The sequence below is a fragment of the Papaver somniferum genome, chromosome 4 (assembly GCF_003573695.1).
Source record: "Papaver somniferum cultivar HN1 chromosome 4, ASM357369v1, whole genome shotgun sequence".
Lineage (NCBI taxonomy): Eukaryota > Viridiplantae > Streptophyta > Magnoliopsida > Ranunculales > Papaveraceae > Papaver > Papaver somniferum.
Genome location: NC_039361.1, coordinates 110,363,633 through 110,388,472, shown reverse-complemented (window position 1 = coordinate 110,388,472; position 24,840 = coordinate 110,363,633). Strand labels below are relative to the sequence as shown.

General features: G+C 40.0%; 3 protein-coding genes across 3 annotated transcripts; 2 read left to right on the top strand and 1 right to left on the bottom strand.

Annotated features, from left to right (window-relative positions):
• Positions 1–6,577: 6,577 nt before the first annotated feature.
• Positions 6,578–9,880, bottom strand: LOC113274189 (probable sulfate transporter 3.4). Its single transcript, XM_026523655.1, has 12 exons — positions 9,498–9,880; positions 9,352–9,400; positions 8,881–9,260; positions 8,718–8,783; positions 8,467–8,580; positions 8,254–8,370; positions 8,036–8,162; positions 7,654–7,940; positions 7,339–7,529; positions 7,166–7,251; positions 6,995–7,071; positions 6,578–6,899 (listed from the first exon to the last, which is right to left on the bottom strand). Exons 1-12 carry the CDS (start codon positions 9,822–9,824, stop codon positions 6,756–6,758), a joined length of 1,965 nt encoding a protein of 654 aa, XP_026379440.1. The 5' UTR covers positions 9,825–9,880; the 3' UTR covers positions 6,578–6,755.
• A 6,125-nt stretch (positions 9,881–16,005) lies between these two features.
• LOC113273003 lies at positions 16,006–18,283 on the top strand. Its single transcript, XM_026522779.1, has 4 exons — positions 16,006–16,932; positions 17,023–17,162; positions 17,383–17,775; positions 17,950–18,283. Exons 1-4 carry the CDS (start codon positions 16,006–16,008, stop codon positions 18,281–18,283), a joined length of 1,794 nt encoding a protein of 597 aa, XP_026378564.1.
• Positions 18,284–22,922: 4,639 nt separating this feature from the next.
• LOC113273002 lies at positions 22,923–23,642 on the top strand. The gene has a single exon (XM_026522778.1). The coding sequence runs from the start codon at positions 22,923–22,925 to the stop codon at positions 23,640–23,642; it is 720 nt and encodes a 239-aa protein (XP_026378563.1).
• Positions 23,643–24,840: the final 1,198 nt, after the last annotated feature.

Sequence of the window (24,840 nt, the reverse complement as noted above, 5' to 3'; positions counted from 1 at the left end):
AGGAAATCGGAAGAATATGAAACCAAGCAGTCAGAAAGATAAACCTCTCATTTGAAAACTGTTTGTTGGATGCCGAGTCTAAAGAGGCATGCTGAGTCTTAATGCTAGCTCGTGGTTTTGACAATGACATACCTTGCAACCATATGATTATGCATGATAAACCTCTCATTTGAAAACTGTTTGTTGGATGGAAGATGGACCGACGGACGTACGTACCATCACGCCCTTCTTTGTTTGGTAGCTGGTATAGTGCTATGGCTAGAACAACTCAGAGAATTAATAATACTTGCATCATTTCGTAGGAAATCAGATCGTCTATAGCCACACATATAATATGTCTCTAGTGTTCAACAGTCTCATTCTAGAACATGTTGGAAGGCATGCTGCACTTCACTTATACACATGAAATCCCATGCGTACTCATTTTTAAACCTTTGATCAGTTGTCAAACAGAACTAACTTTCCTATTTCCTATATAGTCAAAATTTGGCTCAAAAGCCGAACCAATATAATGGAAAAAAAACAGATACAAGGTTGGAGAAGCCATTGCAAAACAGTAAATTGTATTTGGTGCACTAAATGCATAAAACAAATACAATTGTATTTTAATGGCTTAAAATAAATAAAACAAAACAGTAAATTGTATTTGGTGCACTAAATGCATTTAAAAAATCTTTATCCTTTCCTACAAATCTCATATATCCAAATGTTAATCCAATAATGCAAAACTAGAAATTCATAAAACAATAATATAGAATTTTCGTAGCAAGAGAGCCTGGAAATGAGCTATAGAGGGCTAAATCGCTTCTATACGAGAAGAAGAATTAATGAGGATCTTGTCAGGAGGCAATCCGAAAGATATGCTCACTTACCAATTTTAGTTTTCGCCGATGTCTCAAAAAAAGGCCCGAACATAGTGATGAAAATCAGTCAAAATGGTTGTTGTGATCATGATTGTGACTGCATAAACTCAGGAATCATTTGCTCCCAAAATATCTCATCTACTTTAGTTTGGGCTCTCTCTCTATGAACTAACTATCTTCCTACTTTAAGTGTTATTATATATACGAAGAGGAATGGTTAGGATAGAGTGTTAGTTTGTGCATGATCAACCTAAACCCTTGTAGGTAGTTTGAACTAACTAACTCTCTTCCCATTAGATCTGTGTCAAGTCTTATTTATCATTGGTGATCCCATCAGTGAGTTGGTTTACCATGGGGGAGTTAAGTGCTTCATACTTTCCTTACCTGCAGCTTGATAACTTCTCATTTTGAAAACACCTTAACTTTCTCATCTTTCAAAAACATGTGTTACACGCCCTTCTTTGTTGGAAGTTGGCATAGTGCCGTAGCTAGTACAACCCAGAGAACAATAGTACTTTGTATAGTCTGTACACCACATATCTACAATATGCCATTTAGATTCTGTCTAGTGTTCAATCAACCCAGCACTTCTAATCTAAACACCTAGAACAGTCTCATTCTAAAATATGTCGAGTCATACAGCACTTCACTTATCCACATGCCCTCTTAAATTAAATTGGGTTCGGATTTTGGGATAAGTTTTGACTCGAGAAACTTGGACTGCTAGTTGTATCAAATTGAAGCCGTTGTTGTTTGACAACTGACCTTATAGGTAAATACAAAGATTACTTTTAAGAACAAAACCAAAAAACCACATATGGGAGATAAAATCATATGGTAAAAAAAGATACAATACCTAATGGCAACCGCAAGATGAAATTTAGCTTATATAAAGACTATTTTTATTGATGTTTAGAAAATCTCTCAAAACTAAACACAAGCTCTAATCTTGCTCATATGATCAACCACAACTTTGGTGACATATATATATAGAACTATGAATTCCTTTTCCTAATCCTATTACCTTATTATATGTCTTTTCTTTTCTTAGAACTAGATGACTTCTAATTCCCTTAGGATTACATCAATTTCCTAATCTTGTCCTAACCAGCTTGTTAGAGACTTCTATGTTGAAGTTTAACCAACATTCTCCCCGTTAAGCTTCAACCTTACCCGTGACATATCTTGTATTCCAATCGGTTGTCTCATTTCTTCAAACTTGATCCGAGCTAATGCCTTTGTCAATATATCTGCTTTCTGCTCAGTTCCTGGTATGTGTTCAACGTTAATGACCTCCTTCTCGATGCATTCTTGTATGAAATGATACCTTTTGTGAATGTGTTTCGTCTTCCCATGAAACACTGGATTTTTAGTGAGTGCAATTGCAGACTTATTATCAATCTTGATGAGAACTTTTCCAGGTTCTCTTCCTTTGATTTCACCCAACAGTTCTTGAAGCCATATTGATTGTTTAGCTGCTTCTGTTGCAGCCATAAACTCAGCTTCACAGGATGAGAGGGCTACAGTGTCTTGCTTCCGTGAACACCATGTAATAGGTGCTTCTCCTAGATAAAATATATGACCAGTTGTACTTTTTCCATCATCTTGGTCAATATTATGACTGCTTCACTATACCCAACAATTCCTTTTGATCCTCCTCGACCATACTTCAATCCACAGCTGATTGTTCCTCTTAGATATCTCAATATCTGCTTTATTACATCACCATGAGACTTGCGTGGACTCTGCATATAACGGCTTGCTACTCCCACAGAGAAATCCAAGTATGGTCTTGTGTGTAACAAGTATCTAAGGCATCCAACATTTCTTCTATAACTCGTTGGATCAATCTCAGCTTCTTCTTGTGCCTTTGAAACTTTAAGTCCAAACTCCATTAGTATCTTAGTTGGATTACAAGTTTCAAGTCCTGTTTCTTTCAGAATTCTCCTTGCATAAGCTTCTTATTTAATCTGAATCCCATCTACTCCTTGATGGACTTCTATGCCAAGGTAATAAGTGAGTTTTCCGAGTTCTGACATCTCAAACTTTGATGACATTTCTCTCTTGAACTCATTGATCACCTTAAGGGAGTTTCCAGTCAAAAATAGATCATCTACATAGACTGCAATCACAAGAAGCGTTCCCTTTTCTTCTGTTTTGTATACTGATGTTTCTTTAGAGCACTTAACAAATCTGATTTCTCTTAAGATTTGATCTAACTTTGTATTCCAGGCTCGAGGAGCTTGTCTTAGACCATATAGAGCTTTTGATAACTTATAAACCTTATGCTCTTGTCCTTTTACTTCAAAACCTTCTGGTTGTTCAACATACACATCTTCTCGCAATTCACCATGTAAGAATGCTATCTTAACGTCTAAGTGGTGAATTTCCCATGAGTTTGATGCTGCTTCTGCTATTAAGAAACGAATTGTATCTAGTCTAGCAACTGGTGCGAAAACTTCATCAAAATCTATACCTGATTCTTGAACGTAGACTAATTTGTTGACAGTACCATCAACATTCCATTTTATTTTGAAGATCCACTTAAGACCAATCACTTTTACCCCACCTGGCTTATCAACTAGAAACCAAGTCTTGTTTCTGTTGATTGAAATAATTTCTTCTCTACATGCTTGTGTCCATTTAGTCGAGACCTTTGCTTCCTGAAAATTCCTTGGTTCATCATTAACAGAAAGTAGCATAATCTCACATTCTTCTGCAGCTTGAAGAACATAATCCTCCAGATACTGTGGCTTTTGTATCTGTCTTGTTTATTTTCGCAGTGGAATGGGTTGAGTTATTTCATCGATCTCTTCTTCTTCTTCTTCATTATTCTCAGTGGTTTCATTATTCTCTTCTTCTTCTTGATTAACATCATTGTTTCCATTGGTATTGATGATTATGGGTCCTTCGCCTTCATCAATTACTTGACCCCATCTCATGTGAAACATTCCTGGATCCCTACTTGGTCCATCATTAGTTTCTTTCCAGTTCCAGTTTGCTTTTTCATCGAATACCACATCTCGACTCACTATCACTCTTTTCGTTGTTGGATTGAATAATCTGTAAGCTTTGGATCCAGGCTCAATTCCTAGATTCACAAGAGTCTGAGATCGATCATCCAGTTTCTTAAGAGTTGCAGAATCAACTTTTGCGTATGCTTTGCAACCAAACACTCTTAAATGATCTATGTTTGGTTTTCTCTTTCGCAAACTTTCATATGGAGTCATGTCTTTCAGAGCTTTCGTAGGTATCCTGTTTATTAGGTATGTGGAGTGTCGTACAGCTTCTCCCCATAGATAACTAGGTACCTGCATATCCTTTAAAGAACTTCTTGTCATCTCCATTAGAGTCCTGTTTATCCTCTCCACCACTCCGTTTTGTTGTGGTGTATATGGTGCTGTGAGTTGCCTTTTGATTCCATTTGACTCACAGAACTTGTTGAACTCTACGGAAGTGAACTCTCCTCCTCTATCAGTTCTAAGCATTTTGACCTCCTCTTTTAGCTCTTTTTCTATCAGATTTCTGAAAGCTTTGAATCTGTCAAATGCTTCACTCTTTTCTTTCATAAGAATAGACCACATATATCTTGAGAAGTCATCTATAATAACAAATATGTATTTGTTATTTGCAAGGATTTGTGGTGTAATAAGACCACATAAATCAGCATGAAGAAGCTCTAATGGCTTTGAGGCTCTGAATGTTGTTGCTTTTGGGAAACCTTGACGAGTTTGTTTCCCAACTAAACATGATTCACAGATTTTTGCTTCATCATTTATCTGTGGTAGTCCTCGAACCATCTTGTTTTGAGACATTGCCTTTAAAGTTCTAAAGCTTATGTGTCCTAACCTTGCGTGCCACTTCCATGTCTGATCTTCCAGTCTCATATTCAGACACAATGACCTTCCAATCATGAGACTTATCTTGTAGAGTCTATTCTGTGAGCGTGAGACTCTAACTAAAAGTATTCCACTTGGGTCATGAACTGTTAGATAATCTTGCCGCATTCTAACATCACATCCAACTTATGTAACTTGTCCTAAACTTAGAATGTTGCTTTGTAAGTTTGGGATGAAGTAGATGTTTGTGACAAGCTTCTGTTCTCCGGTATTTCTCTGAAATAGAATTGATCCTTTTCCTTCAATTTATACAGAAGATTCATCCCCAAACTTCACTTGTCCTTTGATTTTCTCATTGAGTTCAGAAAAGTAGTGTCTCTTACCAGTCATGTGATTGCTGGCTCCATTATCCAAATACCAGATTCCTTCTTCTCCATCCTTTGATTCGTAGTTCTTTGGTATTAGTTTCCCTTCGTTTAAGAATACAACTTCGTGCATGAAAAGAGCTGTATCTTCTTCCCTTGTTTCATTCTTGTTTGTTTCTTCCATCTTTTGTATTCTTTCAGGGCATACAGAGGAGAAGTGTCCTGGTTTATCACATCAGTAACAAATAATGTTTGATCTATCCTTCTTTTCTTTCCCTTGGTTTTGATCATTCTGACTTGTTGTTCTATCTTGTGAGTTAAACCTTCCTCCCCTTCCTCGGCCTCTGTTTCCTCTTCCACCTCTTCCACGACCTCTTCCTCTTGTCGCAGAGTTTTGTTGGTAAGAGTTTGTGTACAAGAGTTTTCCTTGAGTTTCTCCATTGTTTTCTTCATCAAGGATTCTCTCTTCATATGCTTTCAATCTTCCAATTATATCTTCATAGCTAGTCTTCTTTAAATCTAAGACTTGTTCGAGAGAAGCTATGATATGAATATACTTGGATCTTGGTAAATTATTGAGAAACTTCTTTACCAGTTTATCTTCATCAATGGATTGTCCAAGTGAAGCAGCTTTTGAGGCTATCTCTGATAGCTTTCCTGCAAAGCTATCAATAATATCAGTGTCTTTCATCTTTACTCTTTCAAAATTCAGACATTAACGTTTGCAGACGGGCTTCTTTAACTCGATTAGCTCCGAGATTACGTGCCTTTATTGCATCCCAAAATTTCTTTGAAGTTTCCTGTTCACCAACTTGTAGAACAAGACATTCTGGTATTGCTTGAAAGAGTAATCCAATGGCAACATTGTTTTTGTCTGGGTCCAATGTACCAGGATCAATTGTTTCCCAAACTTTGTAGATTTTCATCAGTACCTTCATTCTCATGGCCCATACTGTGTAGTTTTTGGCGTTGAGGATTGGAACTTGTATTGATGGTGGTGTGAACTGTTTTGCACCCACAATGGTGGTTTCGTCTTCCATGGCTCAGAAACAAGCTCTGATACCAATTAATGGCAACTGCAAGATGAAACTTAGCTTATATAAAGACAACTCTCTTTATTGATGTTTAGAAAATCTCTCAAAACTAAACACAAGCTCTAATCTTGCTCATATGATCAACCACAACTTTGGTGATCATATATATATAGAACTATGAATTCCTTTTCCTAGTCCTATTACCTTATTACATGTCTTTCCTTTTCTTAGAACTAGATGACTTCTAATTCCTTTAGGATTACATCAATTTCCTAATCTTGTCCTAACCAGCTTGTTAGAGACTTTTATGTTGAAGTTTAACCAAGAATACCTACCAATAACTTTGTCAAGATAAAGAGAAGATATAACGAGGAAAAAAAAACTGATACAAAGTTTAGAAGAGAACCAATCGATCCGAAAGATAAACTAACCATTTTGTTTATTTATTAATTTTCATGAGAAAAAAATGTGCTTCTATAATAAGACTAATTACAAGGTTAATTAAGTGCTGCAAAGATGCAATTAAATATATTCAGATACAATTATAACAAGTGACTTGGAACAAACTTGGGTAATACTCTAACGTAGGGATCCTCTGATCTGTCGTGTAAAAATAAGACAATTGGGATTCAACTACCCATTGTAACAAGTGACTTAGACCCCAATCTTGGTCCTTTTGGATATATCTGCAATGGCTTCTCCAACTGTGAGATACAATCCTCTTTCCCCGAAAAGTTCTAGTGTTTTTGAAGTTTCCAGTTTTTCCATCACTTGTCCCACTGGGTTCACCAAGACCAGCTACAAAATTCAAGCAAAAACCACATTACTTTTAACTATATAAATAGGAGTACAAAAAAAAGTACGCTTGAAATACCCTTGGAGATCTTTCTTACTTTATATGATCGTTTGTCGAGCATCTTTCTGATTTCAACTATTGCTTCAAGTCCATTGGTGTCTATGGCAGTTACAGCTGCAATATTATAGAATTTTTTTTTATGTCAGATAATCGATAAAAAGATGAACTCTTAAACATAGTTATGCAGTTATGCAGATAAGTACTATACCTGTCAGGTCCAAGATTATGGTTTTCATGTCCTGCTCTTTGTTTGCTAAAATCCTTTCTTCCTCCTCTCTAACCCATCTTAATATCCTGCACCAAGAATAAACAAGCAAATTTGAGAAACCTAAAGTCCGTGACCATTACTTGATGTGCGTTGCATAGTGATCCTATACCAACCTCTCTTGAAGATATGCAGAATTTGCGAAGCAGATGGGAGATTCAATCGCAAGTATAAAGGATGATGGAACCCGTTTAGCGTCTCCGTAACGACCAACATTCTGGAATATTTGCGTCCCAGGAATATTCCCCAACACCATCGTAGTTGGCCTCGTCACGTTCATCAGAATCTTTAGTATTGACACCCCGACCTGATGAGACAAGAAGATGTCACTATGTCGGATTCCAACCAGATAGCATAGCAAGCGTTTGTAAAGTCAGTTTAACATATTAGATATGTAGTAAGACAAATAGTAGAATGGAAGAGAAGCTCACAGCAATTGCGAGGCCCATCTGAACAGAGAGGAAAAGTACACCAAAGAAGGCAATTAAACATGTCATGAAGTCGAACTTATCAACCCTCCAGAACTTAATGACTTCTTCATAATTGATCAGCCCGATAACAGCAGTTATAATAATCGCCGCTAAGATGACATTGGGAGTAAAGTTAAACAATGGCAGCAGGAATAGCAGTGTGATCAAGACAGTTGCTGCCATTACTATGTTCGATACTGCTGTCTGTGCCCCGGCATTGAAGTTTACAGCTGATCTAGAAAATGATCCTACAAATAACAATTACAAAAAGGTTATTATAAACTGCACGAGGTCAAAAATCCTGCAAGTTAATGCGTAGAATCATAAAGAAGATTAACGGTACCTGTAGTTACATAGCATGAAGTACAAGAACCAGCCATATTCATAACACCGATTGCTATCATTTCTTTATTCCCATCGATTTGGTAATTTCTTAGCGAAGCAAAAGTCCTTCCGACTGCAATACCTTCCTGCAAAACGAGGTATACATTCAGATAGTTGCAAAACAAAGTTGTATAGACTGGGCCAGTTTCTACGCTTAGATGGTTTAAGATGACTTACAGTGAGAGACAAAATCCCGGATACAATGCCTGTTTTTACAGCAAGGGCAAGATGAGTTCCACTGAAAGATAGCATGTTTGCGGACGGTGGATTCAAACCCTTCGACAAGTGTCCAATCTGGAAATACAATAAAAAAAGTTTAAATTTGTTAGCCCTTGATGAAACAGCACAACTTATACCCTAAAAATAGACTCATATGCTACCGAAGCTTACTGTTGAAATGGCAGAAGTGTGAGCTCTGAAGGCATAGACTAAAACTGTTGACAGAATTACGGATGTTAATGGAGCGGCTGCCGAAATCCAAAAGAGCCGTGGTTTTTTGATGCTCTGATAGTCAATAAAACAACAACCGTGACATGAGATTATTATGTCAATTACAAAGTTGAAAAACCTTTGAGTGGGGATAAATAATAGTAAGAGGAAAAAAAGGTTAATAGTTTCGTATGTGATGGACAATAACTTACAATGTGCCTTGTTGCCAGTAGAAAGATCAAGAAACACATCCCCATCACTACAGTTTGCCATGACCACTGCATAACAAAATCATTAGGATCACCAGATAAGTACTTTTCGGCTTTCAACCTTTGAATGTGCATGGATATAAAAATATGTCCTTGCAATACATACCTCTTTTGTGGTGCTAAAAACAGAAGACAGTACATCGACAATTTGCATCTTAGGAGTAAAGTGAGTAATTCCAAGCATTCCCTTAAGCTGTTGTAGACCTACAATAACTGCTGCCCCGGCTGTGAAACCAGTTAAAGTCGGCTTCGACAGGAAATCGATGATGAAACCCAACCTAAGTAGACCCAAAGATGTTTGAAATACACCAGCAAAGAAGGTTGAAGTGAGTGCCAATTTCAGATACAGTGTTGGGTATTCAGTTGGTGAGACTACTTCTTTAAGCATAGAACCCATTACTAGTGATGCTATTGATACTGGACCAACTGCTAAATGTCTTGAACTTCCAAGAACCGCATACAACAATGGTGGTACAAAACTTGAATCTGTCATCATATCCCACAAAACCCTAAATCAATAAAACTTTAAAAAACACAACAGCAAAAAGTCATAAAAAGGGAATTGAAAAGTTCTTACATAGTCCATGAATAGGGGGCAAATTTGCCAACTTAGCATAACTGATTCCCTGCAAAATCAAAAATTTAGGGTTCATATCAAAACCCTAAAGTTTAAGATAATATGGGGTTTAACCGTTTAAAGAAGGGGAAGTTTGTCATATATACCTGAGGAATAGCCAAACTAGCAATGGTTAGACCAGAGATAACATCAGATTTAAGAAGCTTGAAATTATAATCAGATCCCCATTGGAGTATAGGAAAGAAATATTGAAGCCCTAGAAGAAACTTTCTAGATGGTTTTTGATTCTTGAATTTATGAAGAGGATCATCGGGGAAAAATATCTCAGAAAAGTTGTGTTTAATAGATTGGATGATAGTTTTATTTGGTGGTAAACAAACTTTATGTATCTCCAACATTGTTGAATGATCACCCTCAATTGTAATACTAGTTTCATGAGCATCATCTACTTTGTTTGAACTTCCACCAGCCATCTCTACACAAAGCAAGAAAAAAACCTAAATTGCTTTTTTAGAGTTTGTTATTGAAGAAGATTGTAGGTATCGAGTGTTTACATAACCTGTGTTATTTATACAGGAGAGAGTGAAGGAAATTAGGGAAACAAAAAAGCACAAATCCTAGTGGAATTGGAAATTTTAATCCTATGGGGATATGGTTTTTCAAAATTTTATTCGGTTGCTATATATATAGAAGAAGGATTTAATGAAAAAACTTCGCAAGATTGCGGCCAAACTAAATTGGCCGGATAAGAACGTATACATGACGCAAGTTTAGAAGAGAGTATCCAAAAGTAGAGACTCTTCACAGATATTAGGGAACATCCCATTCCTAGTTCAAGGAAGAAACCCTAACCCTAATTAATACTACTTCTTACTATGTCAGAAGTTATTCTTCTACTGTCCCTGAAGAAACCTCTCCCCCAAGACCCAACCGAGTGCAAAAATCAAGATTCAGTTGCACTTTTGCAGAGACTTATTCCTCCTCTACTGAAAGTAGTGCTGGAGCCGCGTAGACTAATTACTGCTCGGAAACGGGAAACCCAATGATGTTGACGGTATTGCCAATGGCGTTGTTGTTGATGGTGCCATTGCAACTTCGCAGGATGCAATTCCCTCTAGATCATCATCTATCCAAGGAACTCATTATGCCCCATTTGCCACCAACGCCTTTAGAAGGTTAAGAGAAACGATCCAACAGGAGACTGAAATTCCCAGTGTTGAGTGTAACACAACATCTAGAGTTGCAGCTGGATTTAATGAAATCGATACGGTTGATTTGTGTTGTCTCCGTCCTTGTTTATTTGATGAGTTTGCTTGACACATATTAAAAAAATGAAAAAGATGTGAACTTTTTCCTCCTTTGTTTTTGATAAAAATCTTTAGACATTAATTGATGAGGATATTCATTAAGAAAAAAATAAAAAAATTACAACTTCAAGGCAAAATGTTGTCGGTAATTTTGTGGGGAAAAAACCCATCAAATTCTATGGGTGCACAAGATTAGAAAAATCCTATTAATATTTGTTATATTCATATTCATGTTTCACATTATATACGATCGTGATAAGTATTTTGATATTTGATTTCAAAAAATCTAATAAAATATAATCTCAATAAACAGTTCTATGAATGTTTTAAATAACAAAAACACCATAAATAGCACCATAAAATAGTAACCCCTAAAAATATACACGAAATTGGTTAAAAAGATCAAAATCAACAATTCCTGGGTGAAAAGGATATTTAGATTTTGATAATGTTTAAATGGACAAAAATGTAAAAATAGACAGGATGTAAACAATTTCATCCTACCCATTTTCAAATACTTTTTCTTATTTTTAATTTACATCAAGATGCATCCAGTTTCATCCTTACTATTTTTTAAATTTAAGTCAAGATGAATCCAGTTTCATCCTTGCTATTTTTTAGTGTCAATTTCACCCATACTAATTTTTACTCGTCCATTTGAAACATGTTTTAAAAATATTTGAACAAATGACCCATTTTCCGAAAAATATACCAAGTAAAAGTGTTCCTATAAAATTACACACCATCGAAACTATATTTTCTACGTTATTGTCTTCAAAACTTGTAGCCATGGTGAAACTTGGCGAGTCAACAATATCTATGCGATGTTTTTTGCAATTAACATCTCCGTCAACCTTAGAGGGCTTGTTATCCATACAAGCTTTTGATTTTTATTTATGTTTCGATGATTTCTTTGCTCCCGTAGTTTTTGATTTTGCTTCTTGTTTCGATTTCGTCGAATTTGAAGTCTCTGCTCCCTCCAAGGGAGATAAAGGAAACGACATCAAATAAAATCTCATGAAATAGGGTTTTGTTATCTTGTGCATCCATGCACAAGATAAGAGCCAATCACGAATTTGTAGTCTCTGCTCCCTCTTATATTTTATTTGTTTTTTCAATTTCCCACGTCAATGATTGGCTCTTATCTTCTGCATGGGTGCATAAGATAACAAAACCCCACGAAATATCCTTATGATAATTTTGAGAATTGACATGCATGGGGACATCTTATTTACAGGTTTTCATTTAACAATCTCAAAACCTGATTTGACTTTGGCTATGAAACAAATTCTAGCTATAACTCGTCACATAAGCATATGTACGCGGTGGATAGATTTCCTTTTCCGAGTCAAATACCATTCTGTTTGATTATCGGTTGTTTGTACCCTAATATTTCACACCCAAAAATGGGCTTACTTAGGCCTAGAAAACTCCTTTCTTTAGCTAAATATGGTTCATTGGGCCTAATATGCTCATCTAGTTAGCCAAGTATGGCAAATTAGGCCTCACAAACACTATACATATAACCCCATGTGCAAATATCCAAGTCAAGGAAAGAAGGAGCCACGTCACCACTGCATCATCACCTCTACACGTCATCAATTGGCGGGCACCACGTCAGCAGGCGCACTGCCACGTCAACAGACTCACTGCCACATCAGCAATATTGACCAGTTAGGAGCTGACACGTCAGCATTGGAATGCCACGTCAACAACATGCCCAGTCAGCAGCTGCCACACTAGCATGACGTCAGCAAACGGTGTCGTTAGAACCAGTGACGAAGTTAGCATATGTTGAGAATATTCCGTTACCGTTAACTGATTCGTTACGCCGTTAGCGTTTCCGTTATGACGTCATCATCGTCGGTAGCAGCAGGTGGCCAGCGTCTTCATCTTCTCCGGCGACGGCAACAACAACAGATCAACGACGACCAGACCCGGCGGCGCCACCCGACGACCTGTTCCGGCGGCTTACTCTGTCAGGCGTGTCACAGTGCTTCGCGCTCAAACTTATTACCATGGTCCATGGGTTTTTCCGCCCCGCTACTTTATATTGCTGGATGTTTACGCCAGCCGAGCCTAGCCGAGTTGACTCGCTGAGTTATCCGAGTTGAACCATTAGCTAGCTGATATTTCAACCCACACTAGTTTGCCTAGCGGATATTTATGCCCCACTGTGGGCTTATGCACACTTCTCACTTTGGGCTTGGCATGTGTACACCTAATTGTTTGGGCTAACCCTTTGCAATTCCATAGCCATATGAGAAGTTTCTGGAAACTTCTAGGAGGCATGCAAGGGCCAGTTATGCAATTCATGACAGGAAGCATGCAAGGGCCAGTTATGCAATTAATGACAGGAGGCATGCAAGGGTCAGTGAATGCAATTTATGTCAGGAGGCATGCAGGGGCCAATTAATACAATTCATGCTTAGCTCGAAATTAGGTTGAAGACCTAATTCAGACCATATAAATATAGAGGTTCATAACCCACAAAGGTATGAAATCGTCCCCACTAAAATTATCTGTGAAAAACCTAAGCTTAGTTAAGCATCAGAGGGTTTTTTGCAGGTACCCCCCTTACACTATTCAATTGGAGAAAAAAGGCTGCAGATCGATCTTCAGCAAATCACCATCAAATTCGTGTTTGAGGTAGAAGAATATTTTACCATACAAACATTGGCGCCGAACAAGGGTTTCGAGAAAAGAGATCGTGTTTTTCCCAAATCGAGTTATGGCAGTAATCAAACAAACTGCGCGAAGGGTTGATTCTGTTAGCAATTACCACCAGCGCAGGAGACGCGAAACTGAAAGGCACGAGATTGAAGTTCAGTCAGCACCAGCAATACCCACGACAAACAGGCAGGATCGAGATCGTTTTCGTGACAGAACCCCAGATCTGAATCGGAGAAGAGAAAAACACTGGTGAACGAAGACGAAAGAATGGATGTGGACTCCATATCTGATGGAGGAAACACACGAGTTCGAGCAGACAGAGGGCGTGTATTCGGCAGCCCATTAAGGAGGAATTTCGAGATGGACGAACCGCGACTCCTAGTACAGAGGATGAACTGTTGCGCAATCGGCTGAACGAGGTGGAAAAAGAGAACGCTCTCCTGAGATTGTAACGTGAGAACCGGTCTCGACCTAGGATTGGTAATACAACCAAAGGGGTCGGTCTGCATGGCAGAGCCTTGGAAGTCGAATTAGCCCACAAGCTGCAGACCAAAACAGAGAAGCGATCGATCTTGATCGACCAGAGAAAAATCTGTTGGTCACTGGAGATCTACCTAAATGAAGGCGTGTACGACCCCGGCCAGTTGCAACTCAGTAGAGTGCTTCCAGAACTACCACCCATTCAAAATGTCTCAGGAGTGATGAAGAAGAGGTTTGAGATCGGCACGATGAGAGAGAATTTTCGCCCGATTGCTATGCTCGTCCGGAGCAAGGCAGAGATAGAAGAGATCCCACTGTACCCCAAAGGAAAAGAATAAGATCTAAAGCTCATATTCCATAGGACCGAGATTATGAGCAGGAAGACAGTACCTCTGATGGCGACGTAAGCGCAATTACAGATGCTCGCCTTTGCAAGATGATCGAGAAAGTAATGTCGAAAAAGATCTCCAGAGAGGAAAAGATAGACAAGTTGCATCGAACCGCATGAGATCCTTTCAAACTGAACATCAGAGAATTCCGGCCGCCAATGAATTTTCAAGTCCCCAAGCTGCCAGAATTCGATGAGAAAACAGATGATCCAGATCAGCATGTTTTACACTATGAAACTGCCATGACTCTGTGGCAGTACAACGATGAGTTGATGTGCAAGATGTTTCCACAGTCACTCACTGGTGGAGCAGTAACGTGGTTCAATCAGCTACCGGCACAGTCGATCAGGACTTACCATAAGCTGGTTGACGAATTCTATGCTCACTACAAATACAACAGACATGATCGGAAGGGATGCCACCCATTGTTCCTTATGGCATTTCGGAAGGAGGAAAGCATCAGACAGTTTACTCGACGCTTCAAGAAAGAGGTGGCCGATGTGGATGGTGCCAACGATCAAGTCGTCATCGCGGCTTACAAACAAGCATACCAGTATGATCAAAGGGGTGTGTACGGTTCTTTGGTCAAGAGACCAGCAAATACTTTGGAAGAACTGTATGATCGAGCAGAATAATACGCTCGATAGAGGATGACTCCAAAGCTCGAGAGACGAGAGATGTTAACAGATCATCCAATCATCCAAATGATGGGAAGAAATACATGTGAAGAACCGTTCGAGCGGACAGAATAATGATCGAGGTGAAGTTCGAGAAAAAAATCAAGGTGAACGAATGGAAACTAGATATCAGAAATATCATGATATGAAGCTGACGCCATTGAACATACGCCTTACAGAGTTGTATGAGAAAATAAGCAAGGACTTGAGCCCCCCTCGACCTTTACCAGCTGAGACACGTGATAAACGTGATAAGAGCAAATACTGCAATTATCATAAAGATCATGGTCACAAGACTGAGAATTATCGCTCCTTACAGATCGAAGTCCAACGAATGATAGACGCTGGAAAGCTACAAAAGTACGTGAAAAATGATTTTGGGAAAGGTTCGGGAAAATTTGGCACAACACATGTGATTAATACACATGTGATTAATGTCAGTCATGCCAGGATCCATTCAATGACCAGTCGGGCATCAGAAGATGAGACCAGGAAAAAGTTCAGGCAGTTAAAAGAATGGTACTTGACAAATCATATCGATTTTGTCAGTGGAAATGGAGCAAAAATTCGGGAGTTTGGATGCACAAAGATCGAGTTCTCTGAAGCATACATGATCCCCACAATGATGCTATCATTATAACTGCTTGGATTTGCATGTTTCGTGTACACCAGATTCTAGTGGATACATGAAGCTCAGTGAGCGTGCTGTTTTCAGGAGCCTATTCCTCTATGAATCTCCCACACGACTTGATCGAAGAGGATAAAAATCCAATTATCGGTTTCAGTGGCGAAGTTACAAAGGCGATTGGAAAAGTGAAGATACCTATAACAGTGACCGACAAGTCCGTTTTAGGCAATTTCTCGTTGCTTTACTGTCGAGCTCCTTACAATGCGATTGTAGGACGATACTGGCTGCATGAGATCGGTGCAGTCACATCCTCATATCATCAATGTCTGAAGTTTATTACCCCTGAAGGAGTCGTGAAAGTTAGAAGCGACCAGATGGCCGCCCACAAGTGTCACGAGAGTGTCACGGATGAGTACAAGAAGTCAGAAGTTAGCAGGAACCAAATCATGCGAGTCGAGAAGAAATAACAATTACAGAACCCTCTACCTCCAGAATCATATATGGGAGAGGACGCAGCTGAACCCCCAACAGTTGAGAAACTGATCGAGGTCCAGATTGGAGATGAGGAGCACAAAACAACGTTCGTAAGGGAAGATCTCCCTGCACATGAACGTGATGGTTTGATTACATTGCTAAGGGAAAACACCGACGTTTTCACATGGAGTTTTGCTGAGATGCCTAGGATAGATCCGAATGTAGCCTGCCACGGGCTAAATATCGATGAGAAGTTCCATCCAGTTCGTCAGAAAATCAGGAATATGACGAAAAGCAAAAAATATGGAGTTACTGCAGAAGTCGAAAAGCTGTTGGAATCAGGCTTTATTCGACCAGTGCAGTATCCTCGCTGGATGTCTAATGTTGTACCCGTTCCAAAGAAGAATGGTAAAATTTGTGTATGTATCGATTTTACTGATTTGAATAAAGCATGTCCGAGTGATCCGTACCCGCTACCGCGGATAAGAGATTTGGTGGATGCAACCTCAGGGTACGGGAGACTGTCATTCATGAACGGTTTTTCGGGGTATAACCAAATACCTTTGTTCGGGGAAGATCAAGAGCATACTGCGTTTGTGACTGCCAGAGGAGTTTACTGCTATAATGTAATGCCGTTCGGGCTAAAAAACACATGGGCGACCTACCAACATCTGGTAGACCATATGTTCAAGGATCTGATTGGTAAGACGATTGAAGTATATATCCACGATATGGTAGTGAAATCTGAGCAAAAGGACTCGCATTTTCTTGATCTGCAGAAGACGTTTGATATCTTGAGGCAATATCGAATGAAGCTCAATCCAGCAAAATGTTCGTTTGGGTTATCCTCGGGAAACTTCCTTGGATACTTGATGACGCACAGAGGAATCGAGGCGAATCCGGAGCAAATCAGAGCCATCAGAGAAATTCCATCCCCAAGAACGAAGAAGGAGGTCTAGAAGCTAGCAGAACGATTAACAGCTTTAAATCGTTTCACTTCACGCTCGTCGGATCGATTTAATCCATTCTTTGATGTTTTGAAGAAAGAAGTGAATTTTGGTTGGAAGGATGAGTGCGAAAAGGATTTCGATGAGATCAACCAGTATTTGTCAACTTTCCCAGTTTTGGTGAGTCCAAAAACTGGACAACCTATCGGAGTTTATCTGGCTGCAACGGAGAACGCGTAAGTGCAGTGCTGTTTGTTACAGATCCACATGAAAAGCCTGTTTACTTCGTCAACAAATCTTTGACGGGGGCGGAAACACGGTACCAAAGAATTCAGAAGATAGCGCTTGCACTGTTCCATGCATCTCGTGCCTCAAACCATATTTCTAAGGGAGACAAATCGTAGTCTACTCGGAATATCCGCTGAAGAGAATCCTGGAACGTGCTGATGACTCCAGCCGACTAGACATATGGTCCAATTTCCTGGGGGCGTATGAAATCAAGTACGAAACCAGGACTGCAGAGAAGGGAAACGCTCTGGCAGCACTGTTAGCATATTTTCCTGTGGACGACATAGAAACAGTTATCGAAGAAGAAGAGGAGTTGTTCAAACCCATAGAGTCAACCACTGATCAGACTGGGAGCGAGTCCGTAATGGAAGTTGATACACCTGAGCCGCTATGGACTGTGTTTACTGATGGGTCATCAAATGTTGGTGGAGCTGGAGTTGGATGTGTCATCCGTACTCCCGAAGGTTCGAGGATCGAGAAAACGACCAGATTGGGTTTTCAAGCATCAAACAATGAAGATGAACATGAAGCAGCAATTATCAGTTTAAAGGCTGTCAAACAGTTAGATGCGAAGAACGTGAAGCTGGTAACTGATTCCATGCTAGTAGTGAACTAGTTTCTGGGGACCTACAGAGCCAAGGAAGAAAGGATGGCCTTATATTTAGATCATATGAAAGAGCTGGCAAATGAGTTCGACCAGTTCTCTATCGAGCAATGACCATGGCTGGAAAACAGGCACGCAGATGCTTTAGCATGCCTATACTCCGCAGTCGATACTGATACCACCCGTTTCGTTGTGGTGGATTTCCAAGAGTTACCTAGCATCTTCGACAGCCATTTTGTTCTGGCTCTCGAACACGCTAGTGGGGGCGAGAGGGAAACTACATCAGCACAGGGAGATACCGAGAACATTGACAACAATATGGATGTTGACAATCCAATGATAGATGATTCAAGCAATCTTGCTGAAAACACTTCAGACTGGCGTCAACCTTATATTCGGTATTTGACAACCAGTGAACTCCCAGAAGATAAACATCTCGCTTCAAAAGTGAAAAAGAATGCTTAGAGATATTCAATGATCGAGGGATAGCTGTACCGCAAACCTGTAGCTTTGGAGCCATTTTTGCGGTGCATATGAGGCGAAGAAGGGCAACAGATACTGGCGGAGGCTCATGAAGGAATATGTGGAAACCATTCTGGAGGGCGCAGTCTCGCATACATGATACTTGCCCAGGAATACTTCTCGCCATACATGCAGAAAGATGCTAAAGAATACGCACATAAGTGCGTGCCATGCCAAGAACACGCTTCAGTCCCTAAAAGTCCCGCCAATAAATTACATCCAGTTTTTAGTCCCTGGCGATTCTCTATGTGGGGACTAGACATCGTCGGATCACTTCCCAAAGCTCCTGGAGGCATTAAATTCGTACTAGCCGCTACTGATTATTTCACCAAATGGGTCGAAGTAGTGGCACTGGTACACATAACCATACATGATGTGAAAAGGTTCATATGGGAGAATATCGTCTGCAGATTTGGAATCCCAGACGCGATAGTATCAGACAATGGGAAGCAGTTCCATTCTGGGGTGATCAAAGACTTTTGCAAGAACCTGAATATTCACCATAATTTTTCATCTCCTTACTATGCTCAGAGCAACAGGCATGCGGAAGCGACCAATCGCATTATTATGGATAATATCAAGAAAAGGCAGGAGAAGGCGAAGGGAAAATGGACATAAGAATTCCCTGGAGTCTTATGGTCCTATCGAACGACCCCAAAAAGATCCAATGGATTTTCCCCATTCACACTGGCTTATGGGACAGAGGCAGTCATACCCACCGAGGTACATCTCAAGACTACCAAAACTCGTGCTGTCAAATCTGGGAAAAACGACAGCATACTGGATTTGGATAAAAAGTTGCTAGAAGAATAAAGAGAAACAACCTTACAACAGTTGGTCTGATACCAGCAGGCAATCAAGCTGAGCTATGATCGTAAAGTCAAAGAACGGTCATTCAAACCAGGTGAATATGTCTTGAAGAAAACCCGAGCAACCACAATGGAACCAAACTGCGGAAAACTCGGAGCAAACTGGAAAGGTCCATACATAGTAGACAGGCTAGCATCTCGTGGCTCTTACTATCTAAGGAACCTCGAGGGTACTCAAGATTCAAAACCATGGAAGCCATGGAATTCATTCCACTTGAAGAACTTTTATCATTAGGAGTAGTTTCAAATCCTGCTGTGCTGCACTCTTTTTCCATTATGATGGTTTTATCCCACTGGGTTTTCCACGCAAAGGTTTTAACGAGGCAGCTGTTGTCGGGCAGTAGGTACTTATCCTGTTATTTCAATTCAGAAATTTAATTCAACATTATTTGGGTATTTCACACTTTATCGAAATTGTTCGTGTTTAATTATAAGCTACTGCGGACGTTCGAATCCGCAGTTATTCCTAAATTGCAAAACAGTACAGTTCAAGTCTACTGTCAGCAGCATCTCTGATACCTCGCGGATAAGGTGAATGCACAGTTCGAGCATTTTTACCCTAATCCAAACCCATCAAATGGGACATCAGCAAATGTGGCGAACATTTTCACCTGCCCAGGCATGTACATCTCAACTCTGCACGCATCTTGAATAATAGGATTGGACCCCTGCGCGAATTCAAGATAGCAGAAAAGCTCAACTTCTCATTCCATGCGCGAGCAAAATGCAGCACGGAAGTGCACTCTTGCGCGAGCATTAAGCAGCATGACACCACTACATACTTGGGGCGAGTTATATATCACCTCAGCCATTTGGGGGCGAGATATATAACACTCCAGCGCAATCATTACATTCCTGAGGGCGAGTTGCATAACGCTCCATACGACGCACTTGGGGGCGAGTTATGCAACACTCCATAATGATGCAATTCCAATAGCAAGTAGAGTTGGAGAACCCGAACTTCTTAACCCATAACAAGTTATGGATTAAGAGGGGCGATGTTTGTACCATAATATTTCACACCCAAAAATGGGCTTACTTAGGCCTAGAAAGCTCATTTCTTTAGCTAAATATGGTTCATTGGGCCTAATATGCTCATCTAGTTAGCCAAGTATGGCAAACTAGGCCTCACAAACACTATACATAGAAGCCCATATGCAAATATCCAAGTCAAGGCAAGAAGGAGCCACATCACCACTGCATCATCACCTCTACACGTTAGTTGGGCATCCGGTCAGCAGGCTCACTGCCACGTCAGCAGTATTGACCAGTTAGGGGATGACACGTTAGCATTGAACTGCCACATCAACATTGGACTGCCACGTCAACAGAATGCCCAGTCAGCAGCTGTCACACTAGCATGACGTCAGCAAACGATGCCGTTAGAACCAGTGACGATGTTAGCATATGTTGAGAATATTCTGTTATCGTTAACGGATTCGTTACACCGTTAGCGTTTCCGTTATGACGTCAACATGACGTCATCATCGTCAGCAGCAATAGGTGGTCGGTGTCTTCATCTTCTCCGGCGACGACAACAATCAGCAGATCACCGGCGACCAGAGCCGGTGGCGCAACCCGGCGGCCGTTGCCGGCGGCCTTACTCCGTCAGGCGTGTCACAGTGCTTCGCGCTCAAACTTATTACCATGGTCCCTGGATTTTCCTCCCCGCTAATTTATACTGCTGGATGTTTACGCCCGCCGAGCCTAGCCGAGTTGACTCACTGAGTTATCCGAGTTGAACCATTGGCTAGCTGATATTTCCTCCCACACTAGTTTTCCTAGCGGATATTTACGCCCCACCGTGGGCTTATGCACACTTCTCACTTTGGGCTTGACATGTGTACACCTAATTGTTTGGGCTAACCCTTTGCAATTCCATAGTCATAGGGGAAGTTTCTGGAAAATTCTAGGAGGCATGTAAGGGCCAGTTATGCAATTCATGACAGGAGGCATACAAGGGCCAGTTATGCAATTCATGACAGGAGGCATGCAAGGATCAGTGAATGCAATTTATGCCAGGAGGCATGCAGGGGCCAATTAATGCAATTCATGCTTAGCTCGAAATTAGGTTGAGGACCTAATTCAGACTAAATACAGAGGTTCATAACCCACAAAGGTAAGCAATCTTCCCCACTAAAATTATCTGTGAAAAACCTAAGCTAACTTAAGCATCAGAGGTTTTTTTGCAGGTACCCCCCCTACACTGTTCAATTGGAGAAAAAAAATTGCAGATCGATCTTCAACAAATCACCATCAAATTCGTGTTTGAGGTAGAAGAATATTTTACCATACAAGCACCGGTAACAACCTAACTTGGTCTAGGGGCTAACTACTAAAATGGCCCGTGGTGAATTATACATGGTTGTTTATGGTTGATTGGAGCTGGTAAAGAGGTCAACGTATGGAACGTTCCCTGAATCCCTTCAATTCCAGGCTCCAAACCTTGTATTCCTCATAATGGCACCAACGGTATTACCAAAGTCAGTGATCTAATTCTCGATGAAGAAGGTAAATGGAATTCTAATCTTATTAATAGTGTTTTTGACGATTACGAAGCCGCTCAAATACAGAGGATATACAGATATACATCAACAAAGATATTGGGGGAGACTTGCAAAATCCGAACCGCTGTGTGCAATAAGGAAACCACACAAGCAATGAAACACAATGCGGAAATAGTACAACTATGACGATATAAGAAGCAATCACACAACACCGGCAATTACGTGGAAAAACCCCTCCAAGGTGAAGGGTAAAAAATCATGGGCAAATCTTCCACTATAATCAAACAATGGGTTACACACAACTCCCAATTTGGGGATACACTCTTCTTCAAGATGCATATAACACTTGGGTAACAATTTGCCTAAATTACACTCACCCCAAGGGATGGATCAACAATTCATTCACCTAATAGTAGAAATAGTTGATGAGATTCACAATAATCAATCAAGAACAAGAATAGAGATACTCACAACTAAGGTTTGAACAAACCCTAGAAATCTCCAAGCTTGAATAGAAGAATAGGTGCACCAAATTGATGGATTATGCTCACTAAAACTTGCCAAACACACCCTTAGCAAAAGCCCTCTTCTTCCCTCAAACTTCTCCACCGATCTCTCCCTCTTTTCTCTCTTCCTCTAGCTGCCGCCAACACACTCACTGTGTATTTTTCACGAACTAAGAAGAGATGTGCCCTCCTGGATGTTTCATTCGAAACATATAACCTAACTAGGTCACTTGTTAGGCGAACTACCTTAATGGCTAAGGGGCATACACACTTGATGGACCCATAAGGAGGGATAGGCCCAACAAAAGACACCCTAGAAGATAAGTTGATTTGGACTTGCACCCCGCTTGGCAACTTCTCGTCCCAATCTTTCCAGAAGTTACTTCGAACCAATGCTGGAGAGACCTCTACGAGAAATGAAGACATCTTCCCTTGGAAGTCATTTTTGAAACAGAAGCATATTGCACCAAAAATCCATAATTTTTTGTGGAGGGTCATCAGAAATGGTGTTCTTGCTAAAGTCGGGAATCACATTCCGGGTGTATCGACTGAATGCCCCTTATGTCAAAATGCTGTGGAAACTAACGACCATTTATTTGTGCAGTGTCTGGTCTCTCAAGCAATTCTATTCGCGTCTCCTTTGAATTTCATAGTCAGCCAATTAAGCGAAGAATCTGTAGCTGCTTTCTGCACATATTGGATGGATCAACATGATGGTGGTGAGAGTTTCTGTCTGGGTGCATGTATTTGGTGGGCAATCTGGAAGGCACGTAACAATCTAGTTTTCGAGAAGACTCCCATCAGTATCCAAGGAATTATTAATGATGGTCTATACATGTTTAATAGCTACAGCAAAGAAGTGGACGGAGAAAATGAGTTGGTCACTCGTAACATGGAATTTAGTCAGAGTAATCATCACGCAACTGCTTGGCAAGCACCTCCTGCAAATTTCATTGAGATTAATGTCGACGCGGCGGTAGCTGATGATAAGGCTTTTCCAACTGCTATTGCAAGGGACTCTAGTGGTACTATCCTTGGTGCTGGTTCTAGAATTGTCAATACCACGATCACCCTAGTTGCCGAAGCTCATGGTTTCCTTCTTGCGTTTGATCTTGCTCGGCGAACTGAAGCTCACAACATCATTGTCGAAGGGGACTGCCAGCAAGTCATCTATATTCTCCAGAAGAAAAACAACTCCATCCCCTGGAGAATAGCTCACCTCATTGATGAAATTAAATCCAAGTCTTTGACTTTGGATTCAGTAGAGTTTCTCTTTGTTCCAAAGAGAGTCAATTACCTGGCTCACAATCTTGCAGATTATGCTAACAGCATAATGTCCATGCTTGGTGGACATCTTCCCAACTCCCTCTCTATATTCAGGAGTAACCTTCTTGTTTCTGTGTTATTGTATTGCTGTTGACGCAGCCGTCCAAAAAAAAAAAGTAGCTATGGACCGGACACCCAACACTTGCCAAAGGTATTATGAGTAACAAACTAACTTGGCTAAGGGCCAACTTTTTCAGTAATAGAGGCATCTTGTAATGGTGCACTTTTACAAAAACGAGACCAATTAAGTTGAAAAATCAAAGCCATGAAGTGTTGAAGAAAATTGGTTAAATCTACATGCATCAAGGACTTGAAATAAAGCTTCTTTTTCCAACATTCAAATTATTCCAAATCTAAAATATCTAAAATGCTGAATCTATTGCATATATCTTAAACACCACACGGAGATTGAAATAGCTATTAAGTTAACCACTCGGATGGTTCAATGCTGAATAAATTTTCCATAAAAAAGAAAGAAATACTGAACTTATAGTTTTTAACGTTCACGTATGGGCATTGGGCACATTATAAAGTATCTTTGCCACATTTACGTAAAACGAAAACAACAGCATATATGAAACAGAATATCCTATAGTACATTTTTCGTTTCTTTTCGATCGTTTCTCAGAAAATTCCAATTACCGTGTGAAAGATTATAACGTACGTAGTTTTGCTAAACAAGACCAAAGTTGACAAATCAAAGTCATCGAAAGTTGAAGGAAATTGGTTAAATCATAGTCATCATGCATTAAGTTTAATGTACTTTATATACATCAGTTTAGGTGGGAGTAAGTAGGTTGTCGACTATCTTTTTCCTCTTCTTTTAAACTCTCTTTTTGCCTTTTCCAAAAGAAAAAAAAGACCCGAGTGATAAAGTAATTTCTTGCCCAATGAAACTATATATATACACGTACAACGAACTTTGTATGCATATTCACACCATCCATTAACCAGAGATAATATGAAGAAGCAGGCTACTTATATTTCTTCCTCTTGTGTTCACCATCATATTCTCGGTTGATCTCTTTATCTTTGTTTACGGTTGTCTTCCAAAGAGTCATAAGTAGCCTGCTTCTTCATATTATTTCTTGTTATTGTATATCCAAAGTTTTTCAATGGGGTTCTCTCTTGTGCAGATACTGGCGGGTCAGAGGTGGAAGTTCAAACTAATTAGATGTTCATAAAACAAGTGTTAGAATTGGTGTATGGTGCGGAGGATGAGATACATAGAGTTTTTTACCACCAAATAAAACATTCCAATGCGATGTATCTCATAAAAGTTGCGTTCAATA